At 38.4% G+C, this 14,948-nt stretch overlaps 1 protein-coding gene across 6 annotated transcripts in view; it reads left to right on the top strand.

The window, feature by feature from the left end:
• LOC146436940 (uncharacterized) overlaps positions 1-14,948 on the top strand; it is a 34,436-nt gene that overhangs the window by 13,362 nt on the left and 6,126 nt on the right. Inside the window, exons 16-22 of one of the 6 annotated variants that reach the window (XM_085063357.1) lie at positions 580-670; positions 1,558-1,688; positions 2,433-2,480; positions 2,797-2,906; positions 3,175-3,343; positions 3,702-3,806; positions 4,090-14,922. In XM_085063357.1, coding sequence (XP_084919483.1) covers positions 580-670; positions 1,558-1,688; positions 2,433-2,480; positions 2,797-2,906; positions 3,175-3,343; positions 3,702-3,806; positions 4,090-14,922 — 11,487 coding nt within the window. Of the gene's footprint in view, positions 1-579; positions 704-1,557; positions 1,689-2,432; positions 2,481-2,796; positions 2,907-3,174; positions 3,344-3,701; positions 3,807-4,089; positions 14,923-14,948 lie in introns of all 6 variants that reach the window. The other 5 variants (XM_085063360.1, XM_085063356.1, XM_085063362.1 and 2 more) reach the window with 5 other exon arrangements.

The following is a 14,948-nucleotide window of genomic DNA, read 5'->3' as shown; positions in this document are numbered from 1 at the left end:
TGGACTAATTCCCATGCCTGAAGCCATGTGCATGCTTCAGATGTTTAGGCTATGTTTGGTTTCAATAAAATATTTACAAATCTCTTTGCTGGTGTAGCTTTACTGAAGAGTTAGTGCCACTTCATTCAGGCGGACTTTCAGGTAGTTGGTGCTGTATGTTGCTTGAAAAAATGGTAACTTTTGTAAGAATTAGGATGTCTTTGTCAGGTTAACAGACCATTGGAAGAATATAATTAATTAGTTGATACTTCAGAGAACTCTTAACTGTAGAAATCAGAGGACTAATTAAGGTATCTAAACATAGTTACCCATTAGCCTCTCAGATAGCTGAGGGTGTTTTTAAAGGCTGGCAGATACCTTAAAAACCCTGTGGGAGACTTGGCTTTTCTGGAAGTAATAGCTGGAAGCTGGGCAGGCCACTCTAGTCCACAGCAATCCCACATCCTTGCATTTAGGCACCTGAACCACTTGCTGAGTTTTAGGATTTTTGATTAAAACTGTGGTTATAGTAGCAGAGCTGTTTTACCCTTGCTTGCTTTCTTCTTTAATTTAAACTTCCTTCTCATGTTTTGTGTGTAGGAGGAGTTCCACTTTGATGGCAAACAATGTTTCCAAGAACTGAATGTTGCCTTGGACAGCACTGACTCAGCTGAAGGAGAAAACATGGGAGGTTGGTGGCCAGAGTACCCTTCACCTAATGCAGGTGTGATAGCGACTAGACAGTTGATTAAAGCATGCACACAGCATCTGCATTTTGTGTCTATTTATGTTTTCAAATTCAGCTAACAGCCCATTTGTGGTGTATTCTAATCTTTGTTGGATTTTTTTTGGCTTGTGTTTTCTTCCTTTTCATTTCTGAGCATGTGCGTGCTGGATGAACTGCCTAGTTCTGGCTCACAAATACAGCATAAATATGGCTGAACACTGGAACTGGATGAGCCTTGATGCTCATCAGATATCCCATGTGGCAACATCATGTGTTTTTTTAAGTTACAAGTCTTGTTCTTGTGAATGTGTTTCCAGTTTTTATCACAGTTATGTTGCAAACCAGAATTCCATTCCATTGCTGTTGACTTTTAATTTAAAAATACAGTTCTCAGTTTTTAATGCTGATGTTTTTGTATCAGTGGTAAAGATTGTAAATACATCTTATGGTTAAAATGGAATAGACTCACTTAAAAATTTTCAGTCCAGACCAGTTTATTAATAATTACTTAAAGTATGATCCTGCAAGCACCTGATTAACTTGTGGTTAATGTAACATGAGCCATGCTATTGATTGAGCCACAATAGTGGTGGCTCAATATCAGAATATTTCAGCCAGGTCCTCCGAGTTCTTGAGCTCTGCAACTTTATTTTGGTTTTCAACAGTTAAGCTTCCTTTTGCCATCTAAATTTTGGGGATGTAGAGCCTTGGGCATTTCCACTATAAATGGGGAAGATTTTCTTGTGCCCAACACTGATGAGAACTTTGAAAAAAGAGCTGCAACCGTTTCTAGATTTCAGGAATTTTGGTGGACTTCTCTTGAAAGAATTTTTCTTCTTTGACCTGAGTAGGTTTACGGAGTGTGGTTGAAGAGCTGGAATTGGAAAGAAACCAACTGCAGGAACAAATACTTTTTCTGGAAGAGCGTTGTCAGGATTTGGAAGACAGGTTTCAGCTTCAAGGTAGAATGGAGGCTCTCCAGGTGAGCTTTTGAGTTGTGTAAACTTGATGATGCAAGAGAATAATTCTCAGTTTATGTTCTTTATCCATCAGTTTGCAGCTGACAAAAAATGGCTGAAGCCTAATTTACTTTGAGGTGCCTGTTTCTTCTGTTCAGTACACGGAGAATTATAATTAGGATTAAGCTTTATTTGTTTTAGAAACATAATGAAAGACAACATAATTTTCATTTTTCTTTGTGTAGGCCTTTGCCAGAATGTCCAGAATTAGATTTTTGTTATGACTGGCTTGAATCTCCCACTTCTTACGTCCCTCAAGTTTCTTTTCTGTAAGAGCATGTGTATTTAATGTGTTATATACATATGTGCACATTTTTAGAAAAGAAACTACTTACAGAAAAGTGATTAAAAATTTTATATATATGTACGTATATACATACACATGCAATCTAAACTCCAGATAGTAGCAAGGCATATATTTATATTTGAAAACCATTCAATGAAGGCCCCACAAAGAACAGTCAAGTTCTTTTCAAAGGAAAAGTTGTTTTTAATATTGCCTGACTGACAAACTACTGTGATAATTTGTGAACCTTATTTTTACTAAGTGACACAACTGATCTTGTATTCAGACTCTTGGTGTATTACTCATAGTTCTTTATCTTTTAAGTTGCACATGTATAAAAAAGAATGAATGGTTTTAAGATGAAAGACAAGCTTACATTCATTATTACTTGAGAATCTTGTAACAAAGCCTTTCAATACAGGTAACGTTTGGTGTAGAGGAAGAAGGGCAGCTATTGAGGGCGGTGCAGGTGTGTTCTGCCTCCTCCAAAATGCCACCTTCTTTTCATGAATGGTGACGAGTTTGCCATGTTTGTCCTATTTGCTTTTGATTCTGGGTGTGTTTTGCTTTTGATTTTTGGTTGCTGTTGTATGACTTTCTTTTTCTTTTTGTATTTTTTGTGGTTTTATTTTTGAATTGGTGCAGTGGGTCTGACTAGAGTAGGAGATTTGTACTGTGTTGAAAAGCCCCAAAAAGCTGTGTGTACGAGGCTTGCTTTCTTTTTTCTCCAGTTCTCTCATGCTTCTCTGGGTGTGATAATGTTCTTCATCGTTGCTTTATTGCAGAATGAAAATGAACGTTTGCAAACTCAACTCACCCAACTGCGCAACCAACAAATGCGAGATGTGGAAAAGCATCAAATTCTGATTTCTGGCTTGAATGAGCAGCTTAAAGGGTAAAATGAAGGTTCTTTACAACTCCATACACCATTGGCTTTCTTTGCTTTAAGCTTCAACTTCTAAATGAGGAGTATAATCTCTTAAAACACTTGAAAAAACAGTTACTTGACTCATGTTTCTATTTGCAGTTGTGTTATTTTTGTACTTGGAGGTTTAAGTGGAAAGTATAAAAATAATGATTCTCATAGTTTTGGGATCAGTAAGTCTAGAAAACTTCAAGCAACCTTTGTTTTCAAAATGTCTAAATATGTATTTTCTTCTTAGATTAAGTGACAGAAATAGTTTCCTTGAAAATTCACTTGGAGAAAGAGAACAAAAACTGGTGAGCACAACAGAAAAGCTGGAACAAATCGAAACTTTGAGGAAGCTGCTTCAGGAAAAGGATGTTCTGAACAAAGAGCTTGGTGAAAAGTTTATGCATGCTGAGCAAAAGGTAAGTTAATGTTAGTATTTCACTTACTAGAACTGATGAGCTTTAACCATAAATTTCTATTTGTGCCCCAGCAGAAATACTGTTGTTCTCTCAGTCTGAAGGTTTTTGCTCTGTCTTTACAGTTTTATTTATTTATTTGCTTTGCTTTACTTTAAGTTTGGTGTAAGGATTTCTTAGACCCAACACAGCTTTGCATGAAAATATTTACATTTTGTTAGGGTGATAAGTTATCCTTGTTTATTAATTTCAAAGTATAAAATTCACTGTTGTGTAAATGCAATATTATAACTTGTAACATCACAATTTTAATAGAATTCTATATATCTCTATCACCTGAACTTTTATTTTTAATATTAAGCTGAATGAAGCCTTGAAGAAATGCAGTGTGTATGAAGTGGAGAACATTGAGCAGAAAACAGCCATCAGTGATCTCACAGAAAGAGTTGCTTCGCTGAAAGAAAAGGTAATTCATGAAAATAATATAAGGGAATAAATATTATGTTCATTTTTCACAGCCCATTTAAATGTCAGCAAAAGTGACAGCATGAACTGTTTTAAATTTCATACACTGAGCTTTCAGTTTGCTAAAACAACCTAAAGAAGAACATCGTTATCTTGTTGGTTATCTTATGGCTGGATGCAGGCTGATTATCTTAAAAGCTTGTTCTATATATGGGGTGTAACATCTAATCTTCCTCTAACAGGTGTTTGGAGTGTTCTTGTAACATTATTTTCTTGCTATTTAGACTCTGAAACAAGACAGCGTGGTGGAGTCCATGCAGCTGGACCTGGACCAGACAAATGAAGAGCTTGACAAGTTGAATTCAAGCCATTTGGAGGAAAGGTCTCAACTCATTCAAGATCTGCAGAAGCGTGAAAGAGAAATTGATAATCTGAAAGAAACACTGGCAGAAAAAGACAAGGAGATGTCTGTCCTGTCTCTGAACATGACAGAATATTCTGAGCAGGTTATGATCTTGAAGCATCAAGTGCAATGCAAAGAGGAAGAGATGCGATGTTTGGAAGAGGCTTTATCAAAGGCTGAAAGGGAAATGCATTTGCTGAAGGAAGTACAGACAGCTGATGTGAGAGATGCCAGCGTGAAGATCTCTGCCCTTTCTGAGCAGAGTAACACCATGAGACTGGAGCTGGAGAGAGTTAGAGCAGAGAACGAAGCTAAAACCAAAGAAAACGAGGAATTAATACGGCAAAGCACTGAGAACAGTAAGACAATTAAGGATCTCCGCTCCGAAATCAAGGCCAACAACGTCGCATACCATAACAAGCTTGCAGAGTGTGAGTCACAAATTACTCTGCTGAAAGAGCAAATTACTAAATCATCTGAAAAGCTGCAAGAAACAGAGGATAAACAGAGAAAAGAAATGGAATATTTGAAATCTCAGCTTGAGGAAAACAATGCTCTGAAGGAAAAATGGGACAATTTGATTAAAGAGAAAGAGAGCAAAGCACAAACACTGGAAAATGAGTTAAAGTCAATTAAAGATTCATACAACAAACTGGTTTTGGAAAATGGTAAAAAAGATGAAGAGTTGGCTGAGTTTTCCAGGAAGCTTAGAGAACATACTGACCATGAGGAAACAGTTAAAAAAGAATTGCAAGAGAAACAAGAGCTCATTAGTTCATTAGAGCAGAAACTTGGGGCTTTGGAGAAGCAAAATGAAGAGACGAAGCTTAAATTAACTGGGGACCTGAAAGCCAAAGAGACATGTTGCAAAGAACTTAATGACCAATTAAATGAAATACATAAACAAATTAAAACACTGGAGATAGAGACACAGGAGAAAGCTTCAGCTAATAACCAATTGCAGGCAGATCTTGAAGAGAAACATGAAGAATTGGCGGAGCAAATAAAAGCAAATGAATATCTGAAAAAAAGTATAGATATAATGGATAAAGAGAAGCAACAGCTAATCAGAGAAAATGAGAATTTGTCCAAACTCCTGGATGTAAAAGAGTGTGAGTTATTAAAGAAAACCCAGGCTGTGGCAGAATTAGAAAATAAGTTATCTGTTAGCACTGCTGAGTACGAAAAAACTCTTTCAGGACTAAATTGTGATAAAAACACTCTGGCAAAAGAGATTGAACAACTTTCAGCAGTTGCCAAGCAAAAGGAAAGTTCAGTTGCAGAACAGCTGGGGGAGAAAACAAAGGAATGTAATGTGCTGGCTGAGCAGTTGTCTGAAAGCAAGGAACAGACCCAACAGTTGCATGAACAAGTGCAATCACTGCTCATTCAGCTGAAGGAGATTAGAGATGAAGAAATAAAGAAAGAAGAAATGTTAAATAATAAATCATCTGAATGCAGTGGTCTAATCCAAGAGCTCACCCATAGTAAGGAAAAGAATTTACTCCTGCAGGAACAGATTCAAAGCATAACTTTGGATTTTGAAACTGCAAACAGGTGTCTAGAAGAGAAAAACCTTCAAAATGATTCATTACATAAGGAAATTGAAGAGAGTAAGCTTTGTGTTGTAGAGTTGCAGAATGAAATAAAAAATCTGAAAGATGAAAAAAATAAGTTATCTCAGTTGGTAGAGGAAAGAGACTTGGCTATGAAAAGTCAGGGTTCAGAAGCTGAGAAGCTTCAGAGGCAAATTTTTGAAAAAATGGAAGAAAATACAGTGTTAAATAATCAGCTACAGCTATTAAGCAAAGAAGTGGAGGTGCTTAGGCATGAAAAGGAGGACTTTTCAAGCTTATTGAGTGAGAAGTCCAATGAATGTAAATGTCTCCAGTCTGAAATTACTTCAGCAAGGCACCAAGCACAAACAGCAGCTCTAGAAAATGAAAAATTGAAAGCAGACATGGAGACAGTTAGCGTTACAATAATGAAAAAGTCAGAGGAAGTAGCTTCTTTAACTTCACACTTGTCCCAACAAAGTCATAATATTTTAGATTTGAAGGACCAAATTGACAGCCTGTTGATTGAGAAAGAAAACCTAAAAATTGCCTTTGATGAAAAAGAAACTCTCCTTTCTGAAAAGGAGGCTTTGATTCAGGAAATGAAAAATAAAGTGGCAGGAGAAGGGCAATATGTGGAAATCATTTCAGATCTGCGAAACCAAATTCAAGCCCTGAGTATTGAAACCAATGAGCTCAGACATGCAATGCAGGAAAAAGAAAATGAATTTAAGAGGCAAGCGCAAGAATTAAAGTTATTAAAAGATAAATCTGAAGAGTCTGATGTACTTAGGGTTCAACTGTCTGAGAATATGGAGGTTATTTCTGACCTTCATCGTCAGCTTAAAAATGTGACAGAACAATCGTCCCAGTTGAATGATTCAATTGTACAGAAAGATGCATCTTTAAAACAAAAGGTAGATGAATACATCAGTTTAAAAGCACAGCTTTCTGAGGTACAGGATTCTTGTGTTGTGCAGGAGAAACAGCTACAGCTTTTAGCCTCTGAAGCAGAACAATTAAAAGTACTTGTTTCAGAAAAAGAATCAGCCATCAACAACATTTCAATATTCAGTGAGAATTTAAAGATGCAACTTCAAGAGAAAGAGACTGAGTGTGGTGTCTTAAAGAAACAGATGGTGGAGCTGGAGGAAATGAAAGAGAATTTCCAAAAGGAAATAGAGCATCAGAAGAATGTAATAAGTGAGATGGACCAGTCCTTATCAGAAAAGGAGTCATCTCTTACAGAAAACCAAAGTCTCCTCGAAACTCTGAAGGAGAAAGCAAGGAAGGATGAAGAGAAGACCCATTTAATTTCTCAGCTCCAAAGTCAGGTCCATGAACTAACTCAAGAACTACAAAACTCTAAAGAGCTAGTTCATGAGAAAGAAAACGCCTTTTTATCTCTTCAGGAGAAAATTGAAGCACACTATGAGCTGAGAACTGAGTTGAATGTGGCTCTTGGGCAAAAAGAAGAAGTTATTGCTGGACTGCTTAATTCCTTAAAAGAGAAAGATGCTAGTGTACAGTTGGCAGAGAGCAATGTTAATGCTCTTTCTAGTGAGATTGACATTCTCAGATCAAAATTAGAGGAAAGCAGAACAGCCATGAAAAACCTTACTGAGGAATTTCAGGAAAAGAATGAGGAGCTTGATAATCATCAGAAAAAAATTGATTCTTTGACTGTTGAACTTAACTCTCTTAAAAGTGAGCACCAAAAAGCCCTAGACCAAATAAATGCCCGGGAACAGGAACTACAGCAGAAAGACTTGGCTGCGGAGTCTCTGCGTGTGACGTGCACTGAACAGGCAGAGAAATTGGAATGTTTAAAGTTGGAGCTGAACGACCTAAATTCCAAATCATCTCAAGACTGCCACGACAATGCGCTACTAATAAATAGTCTGCAGTGTCAAGTGGAGTCTTTAGAGAAAGAAAAAAACCTGTTGCAAGATGATGTTGGTAAACTGATGGCTGAAAACACACAACTTACTGCATCTCAGAATGATTTGCAAAAGAAATTGGAAGAGCTCCGGGAAATCCATGAAAAACTAGAAACCAGTGAGAATTATTCAAGGATGCAGATAGATGCTGTCAAACTGCAGATGAAGACTGAAAATGAGAAGTTACAGCTGCAGGTTAGTGTGAAGGGTGAAGAAGTTTCTAAATTAGAACTTAAATGTGAAACTCTAGAGCAAAATCTGCTCGAGTCAGAAAACAAATGGGTGACAGAACTTGATAGGGCAAATTCACAAAATAATGATCTTACTGAGCAATTGAGCAGTTTAGAAAGTGAAATGAAATCAAAAGATAGTGAAATCCAGTCTTTGCAGCAAGAGCTGGATCTTATAAAAGAGAAATTAACTCAGAGTTTATCTCCATTACTTAGTAGTAGGCTTTCCTGTAAAGAAAAGAAGGCACAGACTTCAGATTCTGAGCTGCAGCCAACTGATAGTAAAACTCAGTTGGAAGAATTCTCCACTCTGGTAACTGCTATTCTGAGCAAAGAAACTGAAGGAGAACATTTGCAACTTGTGCTTTTAGAAAAACAGAAAGAAATAGACACCATGAAAGCTGAATTAAGAAGTATAGAGTTGCTTGAGAAGCAGAAGGAGGAGCTGCAGAATGCCATGGAAAAGATGAAGGGCAAATACACATGTGAAATGGATTGTCTGTCAAAAGAAATGGCCTCACTCAAGGAAACATTAGGCAAACAACAGTCTCTTGTGAAAGAAAGGGAGGAGTCTTTAACAGAAATAAATAAGCAAGTTAAATTTCTTCAAGACAAGGTAAATAAATCAGAAGAAATTGTAAGAACCAGTGAAGAAAAGCTGCAGGCTGAAGGTAAAAAAGTAGCAAGCCTCCTTGAAGAAATGGGGGAAAAAGATCAACTCATCAAAAACTTAAATTCCCAGGTTAATCAGCAGAAGGATTTGATTTCTGGTCTGAGCCAGCAACTGAAAGAAAAAGACTGTTCTGTTACCCAGGTCATGGAGTCATTGTCTAATGAAATGCTGAATTTTTCTGAAGAGAGAAATATGTTAAATGCCAAACTGCAAGACCTTGAAGCTATTCATAATAATTCAGTGGCAGAGCTAAACCGAGTATTGCAGGAACTTGAGGTATGTAAGAAAGAACTGGAACATAATCAGGTGATGTTAAGCAGCAGAGAAGCTGAGTTTAAAGATTTAATGAATGAAAAAGAGGAGATGAAATCTAATCTTGAGAAAATGGGCAAGGAAAAAGAGAATCTGAAAAAGAAACTTCAAGCGGCGTTGATAGTAAGAAGAGATCTAATGCAAAAAGTTGGAAAATTAGAAAAGAGTGGACAGGAAGAAATAGAAAAAGAGCAAAAAAAAGCAGAGGAGCTATTGAAGCAAGTTAGTGAGTTAACAGACAAACTGAAACTAATTGAAGGACAAAATAATGATTTTGAATCACATCTTGGAACTTTGAAACAACAGCTTGTAGAAAAAGATGCCAAGATAAGTGATTTAACCAAAACGTTATCTTCAAGAGCATCCTATTTAGAGGAACTTCAGCACAATATTGCAGAACTAAATGATGTCATAGCTGAAAAACAAAATGTTTGTGAGCACAACCTAAAAGCTTTAGGGGAAAAGGACTGTATGCTTGCTCATCTGCAGTCTGTGCTTGATGAAAAAGCAAGGGCATATGAGGAGGAACGTTCTCAGTTGGTCCTGGCTCTTGAAGAGGTGAAGTCTGAACTTAAAAAGAAGGAAGAATTGTTGAAAAATTCCAGTTTAGTAGAGCTTGGTTCAAGTGCTGGAGACAGGAATGAGTCTCTGAATCCCAACAATGATGTTAATGCCATGAATCAATTAGGAAAAGAAAAAGAAGCTTTACAGAGGGAGCTTTTGATCATGAAAGAAGATACAAAAAAATTCCAGCAAGAAAGGGAAGAGCATATGAAACTGGCAGCAGATTTTGCTGAACAAAAAACCCGTCTTGAGCAGCTCAAACAGGAGCATAAAGCACTCTGGGAAGTTCTCCAAACAAAATGTAAAGAGCTGGGCTTTAACCAGTTAGAACAGAAGGAGCTGGTTCCACCCAAGGCACTGCTGGGAGAGGAACAAGCTGACCAAAGGAATTTGGAGTCAGACAAACCAAGAAACAAGGTTAAGGTTGCATCCTTGAAAGAGTCGGAAAACATAATCACTTCAGTTCCAAGTGAAGACACCGAGCTAAAAGAACTAAGAAGTGATTATGCAAAACTTCAGGAGGAAACTGAGATGTTAAGGAAAGAGTTGAGAAAAATGTTAGTTGAATTTGGTGATAAAGAAGAAACAATCAGTTTAAACTCTTTGGGACAGCAGGAGCAATGTCAGGGCAGCTTGCTGGAGGACATCAAGCAACTACAGAAAAAGCTGAAAGCACATGAGACTGAAACTGTAGAGCTCAAGGCAGTGCTTGAACATGTGAATAATGAGAAAAAAGCACTTATTAAAAAAAGTGAAGAGGATTACAGGATGAGCCAGGAGGAACTGCAGAGGTCAAGAATTGAGGCTGAGAAGGAGGTTGCAGAAAAGAATGAGGAAATAGAAGCACTGAGATGTTCACTTACGGATTTAAAAGATAAACTTGGTGTGGAAAAGGAATTATTAAACAAAGCTGTAAAGGAGGGCCAGGAAGAAGCCCAGCGATACAAAACAGCATTTGAAGACGTGAAGAGTGAAAAAGAGGAACTTCTCAGCTCTTTAGAAAAGTCCAGTTTGGAACTAGTTAACATGAAAAAGGAGGTAGAACATTTCAGTGAAGAAAACAAAAACCTTGTGGAAGAGCTGTGTATGCTGCGTGAGAAGGCCGAGATGAGTAAATCTGTGGTGTCCAGCAAAGAGCTTAAGGAACAAAGTGGGAATGCAAAGGAATTGGGAGAGGTTGGTTCAGAAAGTATTTCCCTTCAAGGGAATTTGGAAGGAAAAGGCACCGCTTTTCAGGTATCAGAGGCTGATTACTCTGGGAAAACTAAACTGAGAGAAACAACAGAATGTGAAATCCAGAAACAATTAAAAACAATGGAAGAGCCACTGGCAAAACACACAAATCTAAATGATTCCAAAGCCCAAGAGCAAAAATCTGTAACAGAAGAGAAATCCAGGGAGCGCCTTCAAAGGAAATTACAGGCAGCTTTAATATCGCGCAAAGAAGCCCTGAGAGAAAACAAATGTCTAAAGGATCAGATTGATCAGCTCATGTTGGAAAGAGAAGAACTGGTGAACAAGACAGGAATGCTGGAGCACTTGCTAGAGCTTGGCAGGGAAAAGCAGAGTTCGAGTGCTGTTGCTCAGTTGTCTGGAGAGGAGAGCCTTGCTTCAGAAAATGCGAGGCTGCTGACCGAAAATGAAAACCTCACTGCAGCGTGTGAAAGTCTGAAATCCACCATGGAGTCCATAGTTCAGGAAAAAGAGGCCTTTTCTTTCCAATTAAATACCTTAAAAGATTCTCAGACAGTTGAATTGACAGGATGGAAGGCTAAACATAGTGAATTAAAGCAGGAGTATGAATCGCTTCTTCAGGCCTATGAGAATATCAGTAGTAAAGTGGCAGATATGAGGCAAGTCATTGATCTCAGTAGAAAAGAGAAGCAAGAGGCTGTTCAAAGACTCAGGGAAGGACAATCTGAAAAGGAGGCTCTGGAGAAGCATGTACAAAATCTCCTTGAGGAAAATGAGGTTATTAAGAACCAACTGAAGCAACTTGGCGAATCCAAGGAAATGGAAGTTGAGGAGTTACAGAGCAAAGCAGAAAGGCAGATCCGTGAGCAGGAGGCAAGGATGCAGGAACACCAGGATCGTCTGCATGAGCTCACTGAGCAGAACCATCAGCTGATGGAGGAGAACGAGCAGCTGAAACAAACCTCTGAAAACCTAAAGCAGGCTTTAGAGAAAATTCAGAATGAGAATGATGCCCTTCATAATAACATCACTGTAACTAAAGCAGCCTTGGGAGAACTGCAGGTTCAAATGGAAGTGTACCAAAATGATACACAGTCTAAAATCAGTGATGCATTATGTGAGAATGAATCACTGTTAAAGGACATTAATGTACTAAAGGATAAACTCTCTGAAAAAGAACAAACTGTGCTTGTCCTAGAGCAAGAAAGAAAGTTAGTTTCAGAAAAAGCACAAGAAACTGAGAAATCTTTGCTCCACAAAACTCATTGTCTAACAAAGCTGGACATGGAATGTAAAAGTCTAACACAAGAAATTGTTAGTCTAAATGAAAAAGTTAAGATTTTAGAGGATGACAAATGTCTGTTGCAGGAAGAATTAGAAAATGTACAAGAAAGTTCTTACAAAGTAAAGAATGAGAGAGAATTTCTTGAGACAGAGTTGCTTAATAATGTTAAAAAAGTTGATCATCTTACTGATAGGATGAAATCAGCACAGCTACAGAATAACTTGCTGTTACAGCAGCTCGAAGAGTTAAAGGCAGAAAAATGTAACGTGGTTAGAGAAAAGGAAGAACAACAGCTCCATCTTGTAAAGATGTTTGAGGAGAAGGTGAAAAGTGCTCAGAGGGATAATAATGGGACTAAAAACAAAACAAAAGAATTGCAAGAACTCTTAAAGGAGAAACAGCAGGAGATCAACCAATTGCAAAAGGATTCTATAAAGTTCCAGGAGCTGATCCTGGATTTGGAAAGATCCGTGAAATTGTCAGAGTCAAAAAGTGAAAAATTTGAAAAGGATTTAAGTAATGCATCAGAAAAGCTGGCAAAATCAAATGATGAAATACTCCATCTCAAGGAAAAGCTTTCTACACAGATGAACCTGTTGGATCAGTCAGAGAGGGAAGTGGACAGGCTTAAAGACGAGAATCTAAACTGGAGAAAGGAACTGCAAAAGAAAGGAGATGAGCTGCAGCTTCAAAAGAGAGGATACGAGAGAGAATTGGAATTTCATCTTCAGCAGTTGAAACTGCTTCACAAAAATGAACTTTCGAACCTGGAGGAAAGACATGGTGCCCTTGAGAGAGAAAAAGATCGCGTAATGAGGGAGGTTCAGGGTTTGCAGGAGCAAGTCAGCACTAAGGACTCTCAGAACAAGCAGCTCCAGGCAGATCTGAACGCAGCTCTGGCACGATTGGCTGCTTTCACCAAGTGCATGTCCTCCCTTCAGGATGACAGGGACAGGGTCATCACTGAAATGAAATCCTGGGAAACGCAGTTCAAAGAGGCCATTCAGAACAAAGAGAAGCAGCTGGAAGACAGTAATAAGAGAATAGTGGCCTTGCAAGATGAATTGAAAGATAAAATGACTCAGATTCAAGAACTGAATATCAAATATTCTGTGGTAGAGGAGACAAAGGATGAACTGTATTTGAGGCAAAAATCTGTTGATATGCAGCGCTATGAAGAGCTCTGCAGGATAAAGGAAGAAAATACCTTTTTTTTTAACAGACAGCAAGAGTTGGAGAGTGTTCTTCAGTCCAAAGAAGAAGCTTTGCAAGCACTCCTTAAAGAAAATAATTCTCTTAATCATCTCATAGAGAACAGTAAAAGTGCAGGAAGAGAGATAAAAGCTCTGGAAAGTAATTTTACAAGACAGGAGCAAGAATTGCAAGAACTTCTAGCAGAGAAGGAAAAAATGAAAGCTGAATTGCAAAAGCAGATAACCATTTCTGAGCAAATGAAGATCATGCTAAATAATAAAGACAAAGAAATTTCCTTGCTCATTTCTTCAAAAGGGGATGAAATTTCAGATTATCTGATTCAGGTACAGACTCAACATAGGAACCAGATCAAAGAGTATGAACTCCAGTTAAGGTCTTTGCAGATGGAGAGACAACAAGCTGAGGAGTCCTGTCAGAGGATGGAAAATGAGCTGAGAAATCTCCAGGTGAAAGCAGAAAAAGCAGATCAGGATAAGGCTGTGATTGTCAGTGAAATAGATGCCTTTAAAAAATCAATGTCGTCTCTCCAGAATGACCGGGATGATCTTTTTGCCAGATACAAGGAGCTGCAACATCTACACCAGGATGTCTTAAACCAGAGGGACAGTCTTCTAGTTGGCAGTGCCAGTGAGGCTAATGCTTTGAAACAGGAATTAAGGATCCTCCTCAATAGGATAGATGATTTGCATTCTGAAAATGCAATGCTGAGTGCACAGCTGATAAAATATAGGGAAGATCTTAACCAGGTTTTATCTCTGAAAGACCATCAGCTGAAGGACTTACTTAAGCAGAAATTGGATTGTATTAAAAGCCTTGAACATGAAAAATACGATCTTCAAAAGCAAATAAAAGAAATGCAGCTTGCCAGTGAACTGCAGAAGGGTGCTGCTGTGGCTTTGGAACATGAGAATAAAAAATTGGCATCTAAAGTAAGAGATTTAGAATCTCTCATTGCATCACTAAACAAGGAGAAGCTTGTTTCTGAATCTGGAGAGAAGCTGCTAAGTAGTGACAGTATTCAGAAAAAAGAATCAATTGGGCAGCATGGAGGAAAGCTTCAGAAAAAGGTTCAAGAGCTTCAGAAATCCAGAGGCAGAAATGCAGATGAGGAATACAGTGGGACTCTTTTGACACGTGAAGATGGAGCTAAACCTGATGCTTCTGCAGAGAAGATGCTGCTTGAAGTTCAGTCTCAAAACAGTGAGTTGAGATCCCAAAACGAGGCCTTTGGGAAGGCAATGACTGCTCTGCAGAACGACAGAGACCGGATCATAGAGGACTTTAAAATTCTGCAGAGCAAATATGCCTCTGAGCTCGAGACTGAAAGACAAAAAGGAGATGAACTTGCAGCTAAATTGGAGGGGTTTAAGTCCCATCTCATGAGTATCCTCAAAGAAAACTCTCTTCTGCATGGGGCTGTGCCTGATGCTGCAGATCAGGTTACCCTTGCTCAGGTGGCTGATGATGTTGGAAGTGTCTGTAGGGCTTTAGTCAGTCGGGAGCTGGAGGTGAGCAGGCTCTCAGCCGAGTGTGGGAATTATGTCCAGCAGATTGAAGCATTTTCCAAGGCTATGGCAAGTCTCCAGGATGACCGAGACAAATTGCTGCAGGAACTCAGCCAGCAGAAGGTAACTTCTGAAGCCAAGCAGGGCACAGCTTCATTTCCCATTGATGGCAGCAGCATCAATGGGAGAAATTCTTTTAAAAGTAGTTTGGATGTGCCTCAGAACGGTGGGGAAACTTTGGTAAGTTTTAATTAGCCATGTGGCTC

Source organism: Lichenostomus cassidix, chromosome 5 (assembly GCF_008360975.1).
Source record: "Lichenostomus cassidix isolate B80296 chromosome 5, HeHo_3.0, whole genome shotgun sequence".
In the NCBI taxonomy this organism is placed as follows: Eukaryota; Metazoa; Chordata; class Aves; order Passeriformes; family Meliphagidae; genus Lichenostomus; species Lichenostomus cassidix.
Note: the sequence above shows the minus strand (reverse complement) of the source record. Positions and strands in the feature narration are given on the sequence as shown.